Here is a 16,415-nt window from a genome sequence, read left to right on the forward strand (position 1 = left end):
AAACCAATATATTTTGTATGGCAAGTTATTGTGGAATACAATATTTATCCATTTGCTAGATTTATATTCCACCTTTCCTCTATGAGTTCATTCTCTGCTATTTTCCCACCATTTTACGAGTTAGGTTTTGCTGCAAGCATCTGGCCTAAATTCACGCAGTAAGTTTCCATGGATGAAGTTGGATTTGAACCTGCATGTGATAAAACAGATAAAACCCTAACCCTAAAAATTCTGACCAAAGTAATTGTGTTTGAAAGAATCAAACATTTAGTTGGTTTTCTTGTAATTCTATAACTTCCAGTCCTCTGAAAATTGTGTCAATATTAATTGGTACAGTGAATTATGTAGTTTTAAAAATTGTCTATTCCTCCCATTGATTTGGTCTATCAACAGAGGTAACTATGATCATTTAAATCTTATTTAGGTAATAGAGCAGTTGAATACATCCAATATGGATGCACGTTTCTACTGTTTGTCATCTCCTGTGTCTTACTTTAGAAAGACTTAAGAACATAATCTTATGCTAGAATGACTTTAAATAAAACTTTTTTCACATCCATTATATGCATGGAATAATTGTGTGCTACATTAATTAAAATGATGGATTAGGGCTAGAAGGATCCAGCTGTGGATATTCATTGGACATTTTAGAGTTTCACAATTGCTTAGACTATCACAACATCATTATTATAAGAACACTGGAGAAGGGAGCATGATATAGTCTACTGTAAGCTCCTGGAAGGAAGGAATGTTATAAACAGAATGAATAAACGTGTAAGCAACTGTTTATTTGCATATTCAGAAATCTTGGGTTTGCTTATTTTCAGTTCTGGACATTTAATTAGCATTTCTCAGTATTTGAAGATTTAATTAATATACTGAATAATTAAAACTAGAAGCTCTCATATATTGATATATTGATGTTTCCTTGAAATAAGTTTATAGCTCCATGTGTATCAGATGCTGAATAGAAAATTTCAGGCAATTTTGAAAACACCATGGCCATATAAGGCTTTTTCTGCAAAAACAAATGTACATTTCTTCATGTAAGTTAGTGTTAGAAATGATACACTTAATGCAGTTATTTCTAAGTATTCCTTTCCTCAATGTAAAAATAATAGTTTATCACAATCAATGCAATAGTTACAAAATCAATATGATTATTCCTTTCATGTGTCTGTATTTGTATATAAAAATTACATTTGGTTTGTACAACAGAGTGCAATATTGTATTTAACTTACAGCATAATTTTGTGTGTTTTTTTCTATATAATGTATCCACCATGAATTATACTATTGAATATAATTTTTATTACATAATATTAGCATATTCAAAAGAATCTGATAAACAAAACCTACCAACTGCTTCAGATAAACCATAGACCTTTTGATTATATGCATCCGTTTTATCCCATATAAATGTATAAGCCAAATTTGGAGATGCAGGGAACCATTTTTGGAAAAGTCTTCCTACTACTGCCACCATGAGATGAACTTTCATTAAATTAAATGGTATCACAGACTGTGTCATTGTGATCTTAAGTACAGATTTATACCCCGCCACTCGGGAGCTTAAGTATGACAATTTCAGATCAGTTCCTGGTATTGCAGTTTCTTCATGGAGCACCTAAAATATGAAAAAAAAAAAGACCAATTAATCCAAGTTTGCTATTTGTTTAGAGGACTATAGCTGTAAACCTAGTTTTGTAGCAATCACTTAAGAATAGTAATAAATAGTAATATACTATTCAGTTTTACATGATGTACTATCCAGTTTTATTGGAATTTTGAAATATAATTTAATAATTTTAGAAAGATGTACAAGTGCAATTTTTTTTTAAAAATATTATCTATGGAACCTTAGCATATACAGCAATATTGAAAATTCATATTATATAAATATTGATGAAATTTAAGATTGCATTTAATTAGATGTAAAACTTTATTTTAAATTAATCTGGACTGAAACTTTACAGAAAATTTCTTACCTGTTTGACATAGTACGTCTTCAATCATATTCTCAATTGATGATGATTAATCAACATGAAATTTAAACTAACGTTTGTCTAGATTATATGATCAATATCACAACAACCTAAAATCTTTATACTATCATTGGAAGAAGACTATGCTGGCAAAAATTTCCAACTGTTTTTGCCAGAAAAGAACACAACCATAATAATGTGATTTCATATGTCTTGAATCTCACATTGTCTTGTTCCAGGCAGTAGTATCTGGAGCTATGGCTTTTGGTACATTTCCAGGAATCGCAGAAGCCAAGCCCAACTCAAAACAGCAAACTGGCCTTTAGTTTTACTTTTGTCTACATCTAATAAATATGATATGTTAATATATTATATATTGCTTTAAATATCTTTATAAATTCGTGGATTCTTGGACTTACTTTGGCTATGATTTTGGAGGGACTGATGATGTCACTGTAGTAGCATCTGTGATTTATACTTTTAAGCATGGACTGGCCTCTTTGCACTGATGTTATCTATTGCCAGTATGACTTCTGGTGTTTTCAGAATAATTGTTAAACAGAACCAGATGAGCTAATTCTACTTTATTGTATGGCTACATTAACAGAATTGCAAATCTGAAAGTACAAATCTCCCATTATCACTTTCAACAACCTGATCAATCACGGTGAGTCCCTCCTAAATTTCTTTTTCTGACTGTTAAGCACTTGCGGGCTCCTCTCACTTATGTATGATCATTCCCTCTGCAACATGTCTTTCCACATCTCTCAAGGTTATTCCGCCACTACAACAGTAGACTAAAGCAAGATTAAGCATAAAGGGATAAAATGCCTAAAAGAGGTATTCATTTATGAAAAGGTAATCTTTTTAAAAAAATATGGAATTTAATAAGTAATACTTGAAAAAAATAAAAAGTAAGACAAATCTAAGGCAAGATTCATTCACGTAAGAGGTTTTTCTATTGATACCAGTGAAAATATGTATTGTACGTGATGCTTAGTAAAATAGAAACTACCTTATTTTAAAGTACAAATACAACATTTTTAATTTTGTAACTTCTAATTCCTATAGAATTTAGTTCCAAGTGTTACAATTATATTTTATATGGTTGGTACTGAGTTGAAAAAAAACATTACAAATTAGAAGTTTAAATTTCATCTATAAAGCTACCAAGATTCCTCATTAAGATGAAAATTTTCCTAAAAAGAGAATTCTAAGTCTCAAATCAAGCCAGGTAAATACTATAGTTGTCAGAGTTGCAAGAATTTTTTTTATAGTAACTGGGATATAGCTTTGTTAGGCCCACATATTATTAAACACCAGATTTCACCCCCAAAAGCTGGATTTAGACTAAGCATTGGTATCATCGAAGTAAAAGGAAACATCTGCTCTTGAGGGTGGATAGCATATGCATTTCATTAGAGGAAACATGCTATATAAATATTACTCTACTACTCAAATCCATTCTTCAAATCCATATATGCTTTGGGATACATGGGTCCTATTAATGGAATACTGTCACTTCCACAACAAGAAATCCAATGATGAACAAATGGAGAAACTTCCCTTTTGAATGAGATCAAACATGGAGTAGGAACATTTTCAGGGTCCATCTGAAATTTGATTCCACAACAGTGAATCTGAAACAGCTGGTTTTGAGCTTTTTTAAAAAATCAATCTGCCATCAAGTTATTTTAAATTCCTAGCAACACAAAGATTTTCTTCATGAAAATTTGTTCTGTTAGGCCTTATAATGTACTCATTGCCACTGTGACTGAGTCCATCCACCTTGCTGCTGGTTCTCATCTTCTCTTTAATTCCACCTTTCCCAGCATTAGATTTTCTAAAGAGCTTTTTGGAAGCAGATCTTTGCATATACCTCAAGTCGGATAGTTTGAAGTCTGGTCTTGTGCATGAAGTGAGAATCCAAACCCAACTCTACTGCTCCCTGTCTTTTAATACCAAGGAGGCAATCAATATCCTTGAGCATGGCTTCATCTCAGTAATGGCTATATAATGAAGAACAAACTGAAATTAAATCCAGGCAAGACAGAAAAATTGTTGGGGAAAAGAGACAGAGACATTGGAATTAAAGTGAAGCTGACCTTGAATGGATCAATATTCTTCCAGGTCTACTGCTTGGAAATTCTTCTGGGACAAGGACTGTATCTCCATAATTACAACTAGGTCTTCCTGATCTAGTCAACTTATGAACAGATGCAACATGTATTGATTATTGCATCACAATGCACTTTATATGAGAAATGCTGAGAAATTACAATGAGGAGGTTTATTAGTACCAGGAACAGAAATCAAATGTTTCCTGCACTGGCTACCAGTTATTCATCAAGCACTATATATGGTCTCGTGTTGATTTAAAAAGTCCTAAAAGGCTTAGGCCTGATTATCTGTGGAACTGATCTATCATATGAATTTTCTCTGTAACTTAAACACTGTTGAAGATGTCCTTGCAGCCAAACATTTGGCATGGAAAAGGTCTATTTTCTTGTGTGTCTGCCAGTCTATGGAATATGCTCTGAGGGAGGTCTCGCTGACCTACTCCTACTATTAAGGAAGATGCCAAAAACATATCTTTATTTACATGGTTGATTTTAATGTTGGTTTTTGTAAATTACTTTGATTAATTTTATTAAGATTTACATCTTATTTTTCTATTGTTGTAGGCCACCATGAGAACAGGAATAAACAAAAAGGCAAGATATAAATTTAATAGTGAATAGATTAGTCTCACCACTTTAAATCTACTGATATGATGGAAAAGGTACAAAAAATAGAAAAAAATGCCAAATAAAAGAAATTCATATTCATATTTCATAAAAGAAATTTCATATTTATTATGGCCAGAAGCCCAAAAGCATTTGAAGAGTACTGAATACCTTGAGGAAATATTAATGAGCTGATGGACATGAAGAATAATATTTTCCTCCCTCCCTGTGGTTATTTGATTTGTGAAATTATTGTATTTATAAGGCAAAATATTCTTTTTATTTAGTTAACCACGAATGAAAAGAAATTCACAGAATGAATTTTATCTAGAACTCTCTGAATAGCTTCCCAAAGAGTCACAAGAATATAGGAAATTGTAGACTATCTGAGCAAATACCTGAATTACTGGGTAATTTTTTTTCCCCTTAAAAATTTATTAAAGTATTATCAAGAAACATGAAAATATAGATTTGAAACAATCAAATAACAAATATAGTTTTCCTATCTTATCATTCAAACCAATCAACCTGGGAAGAAACTTAGGAATGTATTCCTGTACCAAAATACATTACATATAATACTATCTTTATCAACTAGTTATACTGCTGCACTGATAAGCTATAGTGAAAAAACATGCAAAGAAAAAATCATTCACACATCTTTTCATAATGTCTTCATCATAACCTGTTAAACAAAGAAAATGAAAAAATATGTTGGAAATGAAACTATATATGGGTAGTCCTCAACTTACAACAATTGAGCCCAAAATTTCTGTTGTTACGTGAGATATTTGTTAAGTGAGTTTTGCTCCATATTATGACCTTTCTTGCCACACTTGTAAGTGAATCACTGTAGGTGATAAGGCAGTGACCCAGTTGTTAGGTGAATTGACTTTGTTTATTAGAAGGTTGCAAAAGATGATCATGTGACCTTGGGACACAGCAACAGTCATAAATATGAACCAATTGCTAAGCATCTGAATTTTGATCATATGATCATGGGATGATGCAAAAGTTGTAACTGTGAAAAAATGGCCATAAGTCACATTTTCAATGCTGTTGTAACTTTGAATAGTCACTGAACTAACTGTTGTAAGTCAAGGACTACTTGTATGACATTGTATGCACAAGTAAGAAAATACAAGTAGAGGTAATCCTCGACTGATAATCCATTCATTTAGCAACTGCTCAAATTTACATTGGCACTGAAACAAGTGTCTTTGATCAGACCGCCTGGTTACAATCATCACAATGCTCACAGTCATGTGATCAGAATTGGCAACTGGCATCTATTTACAACCATTGCAGCATCCTGGGGTCATGTGATTGTCACTTGTGACCTTCCCAGCCAGCTTCTGACAAGCAAAGTCAATGGGAAAACTGGATTCATTGAATGACTACTTGATTCGGTAACAACTGCAGTGATTCACTTAATTGTGGCACAAACTATCATAAAATCAGGGGCAAATCACTTAAGAACTGCCTGCTTTCCAATAGACAGTCTGGTCTCAGTCATAGTTGTAAGTCGAGGACTACCTGTAAAAGATTCTGAGAGAACTTTAATCATGATGGGATGCCACTAGAAAACAGTTTAATATAATTGATGAAATGACTTCCAAGTAATGCTGTATGAGACAATTACTGCTTATTGAGGGAGAAGGGTGGTTCAGAAATGTGAAAAATAAATGTGATGATACTTTATTAGCCAGCTTCTTGAGAACAGATCCGAAACTGAACTTGGCAACAGATCGTTTCTGTTATGGCATTATCTGGAAGTTATTTCACCAATAAACAGCTTTGAAAACCTACACTACACATTTAATATATTCTTTTCAGGAGCCTAACTAAGCACCTAGAAAGACCAACTCATTGGTTGCTGGCTTAGTTTTTACATTACTAAAAGCTACTGTTTTATCTTTGGAAAGATTGGAAACAACACTTGAGCCAAACAACTAAAAGGATTACAAACAAGTTGATTAAGGTCTGCAGACCACACAGAGACACAATAACTATATAGCACGGGCAGGTAATTGTTTAATCATTATTTTTAAATCTCACCAGACATTATTTTTTCATGTGCTGTCATTTTAGTTTTGAGAGCTTTTTTTAAAATGAAGATACTGATAGCCTTGAGAGTGATAAAGAAGGTTTTAACAGCCTATTGTCATCAATTTTCACAAACATATCTTTGAAATGCTGGTTTGTCTCTACAATGATATTATTGAAGTAATGAGGCAAGGACTTAAATTCCGAAGCAAGAACTAAGGCAGAATGTAGTCAGAAGGTTCAAAAGTATTTTTGTGAATACATGTACATGGGTTTGAAATGAGTATCAAGTTATAAAACAGACAAATCTGAATAGGTAAGTAGATGGATATTTAATGGTGTTGAATACATAAATAAAATAAAAAAACCCATAAACAAACAACACAATCGTGGAAAAGCTGGTTTCCAGAAAACCAAGAATGAAAACTTTTCTATATTTGGAGACTCAACTATCCTCATTCAAATTCTTCAATATTTTGAAAAATTATGTAGAGGCAATTCTCTCCAGTAAGTATACTTGCTCAAATTAGTCTTTCTTATAGGCAGATATTCTAGGAATAACATAAAAGGGTGAAAAAAAAAGACATTTACATTTATTCATTCTTTTCCTGCAGCTTATTGGATGTTTGACAAGCAAAACGTGGAATTTCTTTTAGGCAGATTAACTATTAGGTGTCACATAATTGTTTGGTCAGAAAATGGTAAAACACAGTGTCAGGAAACAGGAGTGAACTGGGATCACATAACTTTAAAATGAAACGAATGAGACTTCAAGAGATCAGAATGAATTATAGGAAGATTAAGACATTAGCTGACTATTGATAAATACTTAGGAATTGATAAAGTTAAAACTTTTTAACCAGCACACTGATAAGACCAATGCAAATTGCATATTATTGTTTTATTGTTATTTTAATGATTTAAAATATATATTTCAATTATTTGTACGCAAAGATCTTTACACTTAAATAGCATTTTACCTGTGTCTCAGGAATAATAGGGCTGTCTTCGGGAGAGATCCTGAACAAGGTAGATAATGGTGATGATACAATTACCGGATTTGGTTTCACAAATCCACTCAGATCACAGCTAGGAATGTCATTCTCCTCTTTCTTCATGACAAGGGTGTCCATGACATAGAAGACGTTCCATGGAATCCAGACTGTATGGTACTGAGTAAGGAATGGTGATCGTTCAAACACTAAAGTTAATGATGCACCACCATTTGCCACCAAGTCAAACCTAGGTAAACCAGATAATTATTTAGTAATACATCTTAAATCTATACCTTTCCAACTGATACATACAATTAAGATTTAATGGTAATAACTCCTCTAAGATAAGCACAACTTCTTGTGACTTCAGGAATGTATTTATGGAGTTTTCTTAGCACTAGTTTGATACTGGTGCAAACCATAGTTTTTTTGCTTCCCAATGTAGCTGATAAATCTGATTCTTCCTTGTGGTTACTTATCAAAGTCCAGCCAGTTTCAACCTTATGACAGTCAACTATCTTGCAACCTATCAGTGAAATGATTCTGATGTATAGACAGAAGAATGAAAACTGCTATATTTTAGGTACATGAAAAAAAACTTACATTCCATCTTGACGAGTGATTGTATAACCAAAGTCAGGATAATGTAAAAAGGAGACATTGACTCCAATTAGTGGTGTTCCATCTGCTGTTAATACTTGACCCCTTATGACAGATGCAAGACTGTGGAGAAAGACACAAATCAAAATCATTCAGATATCTTACAAACTTCTGTCAAACAATAAACATTAAATTATATTAGTTTCACAGCATTATATGCAATTTAATTTCAACTTCATTTCAAATTCTTATTTATTTATAGTGACTCTTTCTGTTACACCTTAATGATGTATGTGAACTTGCAATATCTGAATAACAAAAAGTTGCATCAAGTAAATATAGCTGTGCCCAGCTATATTTTGTTGCTAAAGGTCTATTTCAGATCCAGTATATTTCTTTCTATGAAAATGTTATTGGCTATATAGTAATTTATAGTGAAATTCTATGTATGATTAATACATTTACTTTATTGAATTTGAAATATTAATTCCATGCTGAATGTATTTAGAATATGAGTCTTTGCATTTTCAGCTGCGGCATCTTCCTTTCTAACTGCAAATATGAGCACAAACATTTGGACTGTGCAGATTTCATTCAACCAGAAAACCAATACTTCAAAATCAATAGCCAATAGGAAAAGTTCAAGAAGCAATGCACCCTACATGGATGATACAATTTTTTTCGTTCTTCAAATACTACTGAGCTATTAAATAAAATGTTATTAATTCTATGAATTTCAATTTGTGGTGTGTATGGACATATGTATGTGTGCCTTTTTTCAGTTTATATGATATGCTACAACTGTAAATGCCTACTATTATGTACAATTCCCTGATTTCAAATACAAGACTTTCTGAATCGTAACCAAAGCATTCTGAGTCATTTGGAAAAATGTATAAATTAGTACTAGTGTTTTAAAATCAGGACCTAACTTTTGCACTTTTCCAAAGAAAAGTGTTTTACTAATTTGTTTTTAGGCAAGCTCTTTAGGCAAGAGCTTTGAAAGATGCAAAATAGAGAACTTATGGGAGTCTTAAGAAACATTCCTCTAATACTTTTAATCAATTGCTGTGTCAAGCTGGATTAATGCAGCTAAATTATTCCAGATAGGAATAAATTACTACTTTCTGTCAATAAGGCACAGAATACCTGCTCTTACCAGCTTATTTTGAAATGTGCAACTCCTGAATAAAGCCTGTACAGGCAGTTTATGCGCTGAGTTGTTATAGAGTTCACAGTGTTACTAAAATAATTCATAATTTATATTATGCAGTGAGTTTTGTTTTAAAAGTGCATTACTGCCTTCCCTTCAGAAGTATTTTCACATGTATGATATACTTCCAGCAGCGCTAACTGAAATCAGTTGAATGAATAAGATTTGCAGAGCCTTAATGTCCTACTAGAACGGCAAACAAGAAAAGGTGTGTAAACTGAACTGAAGTTTTTTACATAATAGCCACATAGTTCGACTTCAAAGTTTGAAGGTTTCCAACTATCCTGGGGGGCAGGGGAGAATAGAGCATCAGAAATGTAAAAAAAGTCCTTAAGACATTAACTTTTTATTTAAGACTACAATGATACAGTCACCTCTTATTAAATGGGCTTTCCCCAGGAATAACATGTGTGCTTTCTGGTCCTATAAGAAAACTGATCCGATCATAAAAGGATTTAGCAGCTTGCTGAGATGGTGATTGCAGACTTTGGCTAATAATATCTTGTGGGTCAGGCAATCCTCGACAGTAAGGCTGGTTTTGGCAGGAACTCTGCAAACAGCAGTCAGGATCCATGCAGTCAACTAATCCATCTACAGACAAAAAAATCAAAAGAAAAACAGCAATACTTCTTATTAGTATTTTTTTTCTAATGAGCAATTACATGATTGCTGTATTGAATGTAATATGAAATAGAATTAGAAGTTTAGCTTCTTAAAAAGAGTAGGAAGCTTGGATTATGGAAAAGAACTTATCACCCTCCTCGGTGATCCTAGGAAAAGAGGTGTGTGGGGTCTCTATTTCACAGAGTAAAGACTGAAAAAACACCAGGCCCAGACAGAGTAATTTCTTCTTTCTTGAAAGTCTGTGCTGATCAACTGGCCCTCATCTTCACCCACATTTTTAAAAACTAAAATAAATAAATAAATAAAATAAAAATAAATGGCAATATGTTATGTCTTTTCTTGCTTCAAACACACTATCATCCTGCTGCCCAAGACACCCTCCATCAAGGAACTGAATGACTACAGATTGATTGCTCTGACAACGATAGTTAGGAAAACATTTGAAAGGTTAGTGTTGCCCCATCTGAAAATCATTACGGATCCGCTGCTAGAGTCCTTGAAATTTGCCTATTATGCAAGCAGATCAGCAGATGATGCTGTTAACATTGCACTGCACTACATCTACAATACCCCAAATCCCCAAGGGCCTATGCAAGGATCCTTTTTGTAGACTTCAGCTTGGCATTCAATACCATCATTGCAAAAATTACTATCTCCAAACTGACTCTGCTAGCTGCGCCTGACCACATTTGTAGGTGGATTATATGCTTTCCAGCAGATAGAAAGCAGCAGTTAAAATCACATTCAATACTCAAACAATTAGCACAGGAGCCCCGCCCCCCAAACTGTGTGCTCTCCCCATTACTCTTTTCTCTCTATACCAATGATTGCATCTTGAAGGATTCCTCTGATAACGTACTGAAAGTTGCAGATGATACAAAAGTCATTAGTCTCATTTGAGACTGTGATGAATTTGTATGCAGACAGGAGGCTGAACAACCGGGCCTATGGTGTAGTCAGAACAATCTGGAGCTGAACCCATTTAAAACAGTAGAGATGAGAGTTCATTTTATGTAGAGCCCTGATATTCTACCACCTCTTACAATATCAATTTGACACTGTCTCCATCAGAGGACTGAGAGAAAGTGAGTAGCCCAAGGTTACCCGCTGGCTTGGTATACAGCGTGGGACTAGAACTCACAGTCTCCTGGCTTCTAGCTGGTGCCTTAATTACTACACTATAGTTCTCTATGCTAACAAATACAGTATCAATATTTAATAAGATGCAGAAGCCTTTTCAGACACACTACTACTGGAAGAATTTAGATTATGTTATTGAAGAAAGAAGGGAAGTACATGTTATTAATAAATGTAATTAATTTGGTGTACATGGTACATATACTCTCTTTCTTGAATCACATATCACTGAAGAAACAAATTTTTCACTAAAAAGGAATTAGGAATAATACATAAAGATCTCTACAGGGCATAAGACTCAAGAACCACACATTCTTCTGAAGAAGAATGTACAAATGTTTCTGAGAAGAGAGTGCTGAAGAATTTTTTTAAGAGAGTAAGTCACATACTGTAACAAAATGATGACATCGAAGTAATTCAGTGGTATGTTTTTAAGTTATATTTCATAATAATCAATGTATCGCAAATAAAGAGCAGAGATCATTTTATGTTACATTTTCAGATATATTTCATAATAATCAAATAAAGAGCAGAGATTGTTACAGAAAGAATGACAATTTTTCTTTAAAACTCTTGAACACTGTCACCATTTATTTATTAAACGTGTGCAGCAGTCAAGATGATTTCTTCAAAATCCATTGGTATGATTAAATAAAAATATTGATATTTAGGAACAAAGAAAGCTCCCATATATTGAATCAAAGTTTGAATCGTCCTAGTCCAGTCACGTCTACAATGATGGAAAAGCACTCCTCGGAGTTTTAGAAAGGGGTATCTTTGTCCACTGTATCAATTAACCCAAGGTTTAATTCCTGTATGCAATTTCTGTGCTTCCATCAGCAAAGTATATCTCAAATCCCAAATGTATATTTAGAAATATTGGCAAAAATTATCTTAAAGTATGAGCTGTGTGACTAAACTGCACCATATTATTAAAAAAATAGATTTTTGGTATTTTAAAAGAGATGTGAATATGCTACATAAGTAACACAACCATAATTTGTTGAGAATGATTTAAAATGTTCAAAATATTGATGGACAATTAGTAGCTGGCATGAAATTTGATGGACTATTAGAAGCTGGCATGTAGCCACCAAATCAATCTTATTTATTTATTTATTAAAATAGTATGCAATATTTTAGAACAAGAATTTTTCAGTATAAAATTTTCAGGATGCATTTTTTTGCTAATTTTCAGCAAGAATGAGGTAAAAGCAATGAATGCTATTGCATTAGCTTAACACTGAAATATTTATGAAACACAGTGCTCAAAACCTACAAAAATTCCTGCTATAAAACCATAATCTTGCCCAATTGGGTGATGTTATTGCCTTTTTTGTTATGGCCTTTAGTCATCAAAACCTTATCCTTAAATATTCAGCCACTGGCTAAAGACATTTACTACTCAAGATTAAAAATGTAGCAGAAGCTGCTTTTAAAAGTTCCTAGCTATTAACTAAGTTAAATGGCGCCAATGAAAACATGCTAAATTAACCTGGTCTTATAGACATTATATAAAAGTGTAATTGTAGTGTCGCTGTGTTCATTCATAATGGTAAAAATAATATTTTAATCAGATTTTTGAATAAACTGAAATAGCTTAACTTACACAACCCTATAATGGGTGTTTTCACAGAAGTAACTTCCCACTATCACTTTATGACCTAAAATTCATTGTGAAACACTATGAAAAATCTACATATCTCTATTTATTTCAAGCACCTTATTAAAATCCCCAAATTACATTTGATTTAGTCTCTTATGTTAAAAAAATAGTGTGGATGATATTTTTTTATTTTCAATGAAAAACATAGAATGCATAATGTTTTGGGGGAAAAAAAACCCACTTCTGAAACTTCAATCTCAGTTTTTTAAGATGATGACAATGAGAATAAAAAGTTTCTCCTTACATTTAAAAGGATACTTATCTGAAAACAAGAAAGCTAGCTCTATAAAATTTAACCACAAGAGTAATAATACATGCTAATTATTACATGCTTATTGATATATCCCTAAAAATGAATCAGAGGTACCCAGATAAAAAGACTAATGGACTCAGTTACAGTGCCAATGTGTGCACCATTGGAAGCCTGAAAAAACAGATTAGAGACAGATTGTCTCTCTCACACACACACACGATTACTAAGAGAAGACACCACTTGGATAGCATGTAATCAATCAATCAAGTACAGTATACAGTATACTGCATACAGTCTCATTCAGTATATTATACACTTCAATTTGAACCTCCATCTATATAAAACCTTTAAACATATTTTTAAGGTTGAAAATATAATACTGTTTTTAAAAGATGCAATGCCAATGTAAAGTTGATAACATTAACTCCATGGAAAATTCTGGAAAAATACCTATGAATAGAGCTTGTTAGAGAAACTTTGCCAAAACATTTCCATTTATTTTTTCACTATGTACTCAATCTAATATTGTGTAAATGTGCATTTGCTCCAGCACTGCGGCATTTGTCATTCCTTTTCCTAACAGAATCAGAATTGGAAAAACCTTGGAGAGCTTCTAAGGCAACTTCTTGCCCAGAACAGGACTCTTCAAACTGGCTCATATTAATGGTTCTTCAACCATTACTTGAAAACCAACAGTAATGAAGACTCCAAATTAGGAGGTGGGCCATTTTGTTGTTTATTTATGGTTAGGAAATTCTTGTTTTACCCTTGGGAGGTATGAAGCATAAATCAATAATACCATGTTTCCTGTGATAGCACTTAAGAATTTGAAGACTTTTAGTCATTTAAACTTCTCTTCTTTGGGATAAACATGTCACTTCACCTTCCTTTTTCCAAAATATCTGTTCCTAAAGTTTTACCAGATTCTGACATTATGTAAGAGGGGACAAGGAAGGGCAAATACCCTCCTTCCATTAAACCATGGAGATTCTCAATAAATGGAGTACTGGATTCTATGCTATCTAAATAATTTATATATAGGGTCCAAATATAATTGCCATATATGTTCTCAATGTAGTTTGAGGAATAAGTTGTAAAATACATATCATATGTTCAAATAGAAGAGAATATATGAAGCTCGCAGTTTAACTGTAGTGTCCTCAGTGTGTTTTCTATGAGCTTGGTTGGCTAAGAAGAAAAAATCATCAACAAAACAAAAACCCTAAGAAGTAAAGAAAAAGACAAGGACACATCCTCTCCAGCAGCTAACATCTAGATAGGCAGGGATAACACCAGACAAACAAGTGTTTTTTTTTTATCAGGGCAACCTGGTCTATCCATTATGGGTTAGGGTTAGGCTTCCACCTTTCAGGCCCAATCCAGGAGCCTTCTGGGACCATCAGCTTTCACCCCCTTTAAGGCCAGAACCATTTGACTTTGTAGAAGAATGCTAACAGGCCTTCTGGCCACTCTAAATATTGCTGGCCATGTCCTTAGAGTTAGAATTGGTGGAGAAACAAGTAGACCATTGGCATACTGCTAGAGGTGAGCTCTGTTTACCACAGCTATCACAAAAGTTCTTCAATTTGAGTGGACTTGCTTGTATCACATCTTCAAGAAAGAAAGAGATAGGTAATAAAGAAGGGAAAATAATAAGGAAAGATGAAAGAAAATGAAAAAACTTTGCTGGGAACTCATAGGCTTGCAAAATTTACAGAACACAGAAGACTAAGACTACAGTTCCTATAGTTATCACTAACAACTGAACCAGCATCAGGTTCTATCTAAGCCTGGCCTCAAACTAAGAGAAGGAAATATGTACAATAAATTGTTCTGGTTTGCTGTGAAAAACATGCTCTTTTTATAATCTGTTTTTACCTAACTTTGGTATCTGGCATATTGATTCTTAAGATGCATAGTGGGATAAATTGAAATTTGTCTTTTTGAAACTGAAGGCAAAATTTAAAACATTTCTCAAATAAAAACTAACATTTAATATGTTACCTTTGCTATGGAGAAAACCCAAATATAATTCTAGAATGTAGATTGTGATAACAAAATTGTATGAGATTGACATCTTCTGAAATAATCAATCGTGGATACATTTTTGTAGGGCTCTTTTCTCATATTAATCAGGAAATGAATCTCCTTTTCACCAGAGGAGGAACCATGCCATTTTGCTTTTTCTTATATTTTTGTGAAGTTTAGCAGTTGTTTGCCGAAGTGAGTGATAGATAATTATGAATCTAAATTAAAAAAAATCTGTCTACATATTTTATATTCATAGTACTTTTTCCAAATTTTATATTGCCACTCTATAAAAAAAAATTAAAGGTGAAACGTTTCTGGAAATATCACACCTCCTTTGTAGGACCAACAATGGATTCTTATTCCATTTTTTTAATTAAAAAATTCTGAATAAAAAATAAATTAAACAAAAACTTTAAAATGTTCACATCTATTAAATTATGATTATTATATACAATTAATTGCAACTGAAAGGGTTTATGAGAATCACCTAGAACAATTATCCCCATTTAAAATATTTGTTATCCATATTCTTGAATATTTTTTAATGTCTTTGATTTTAATAGTTCAGAATATATCTGAAAAGTACAGAATATTCAGGAGCTTTCTGAAACCTTTCAAATAAGAAATGGATAAAAACAATTTGCATAAAAGAATAATTAAAATCAATTATTATTAAGTCTCAATCAGCCTAAATAATATTAACAACATTTACATACATATATATTGCTGGAAAGCAGTGAAAGGATTAGATGATATGTAACACATTGTGTCCTTGCCACTATATATAGTTTTAATTAAAACAAACAAATAAACACATAAACTTCCTCTGCTGTTAAGTAGAGATATTTATGAGTTCACCTAATTCTTTCATTTGAATAAACTATAGCAGCATTTGATCTGCTGTAGATTTGACATGATTTGACACTTACCAACTTTGGAACAAACCAGAATCTGAAACTATCTGGATCTTATTTCATTGGTAAAGTAATTTTTATTTTAACTTATTATTAAATTTATATGCTGCTCATCTCACAGTTTGAAACTTATTTTAACCAGGACTCTGATGTATTTTTATTCCTTAAATTAGTAGTTGACAAGATAAAAAATAAAGGGAGAGGTCCCACTATTTTGCACTGATC

General features: G+C 32.8%; 1 protein-coding gene across 23 annotated transcripts in view; it reads right to left on the reverse strand.

Annotated features, from left to right (window-relative positions):
- The window catches only part of TENM3 (teneurin transmembrane protein 3), a 660,890-nt gene that overhangs the window by 42,236 nt on the left and 602,239 nt on the right, over nucleotides 1-16,415 (reverse strand). For all 23 annotated transcript variants that reach the window (XM_087936357.1, XM_087936356.1, XM_087936366.1 and 20 more), the window contains 4 exons: nucleotides 9,940-10,156; nucleotides 8,356-8,475; nucleotides 7,738-7,999; nucleotides 1,360-1,627 (listed from right to left, as the gene is read on the reverse strand). In XM_087936357.1, coding sequence (XP_087792483.1) covers nucleotides 1,360-1,627; nucleotides 7,738-7,999; nucleotides 8,356-8,475; nucleotides 9,940-10,156 — 867 coding nt within the window. The remainder of the gene's footprint in view (nucleotides 1-1,359; nucleotides 1,628-7,737; nucleotides 8,000-8,355; nucleotides 8,476-9,939; nucleotides 10,157-16,415) is intronic.

Source organism: Pseudonaja textilis, chromosome 6, assembly GCF_049901715.1.
Source record: "Pseudonaja textilis isolate UNSWEBS1 chromosome 6, rPseTex1.2, whole genome shotgun sequence".
Taxonomy (NCBI): domain Eukaryota; kingdom Metazoa; phylum Chordata; class Lepidosauria; order Squamata; family Elapidae; genus Pseudonaja; species Pseudonaja textilis.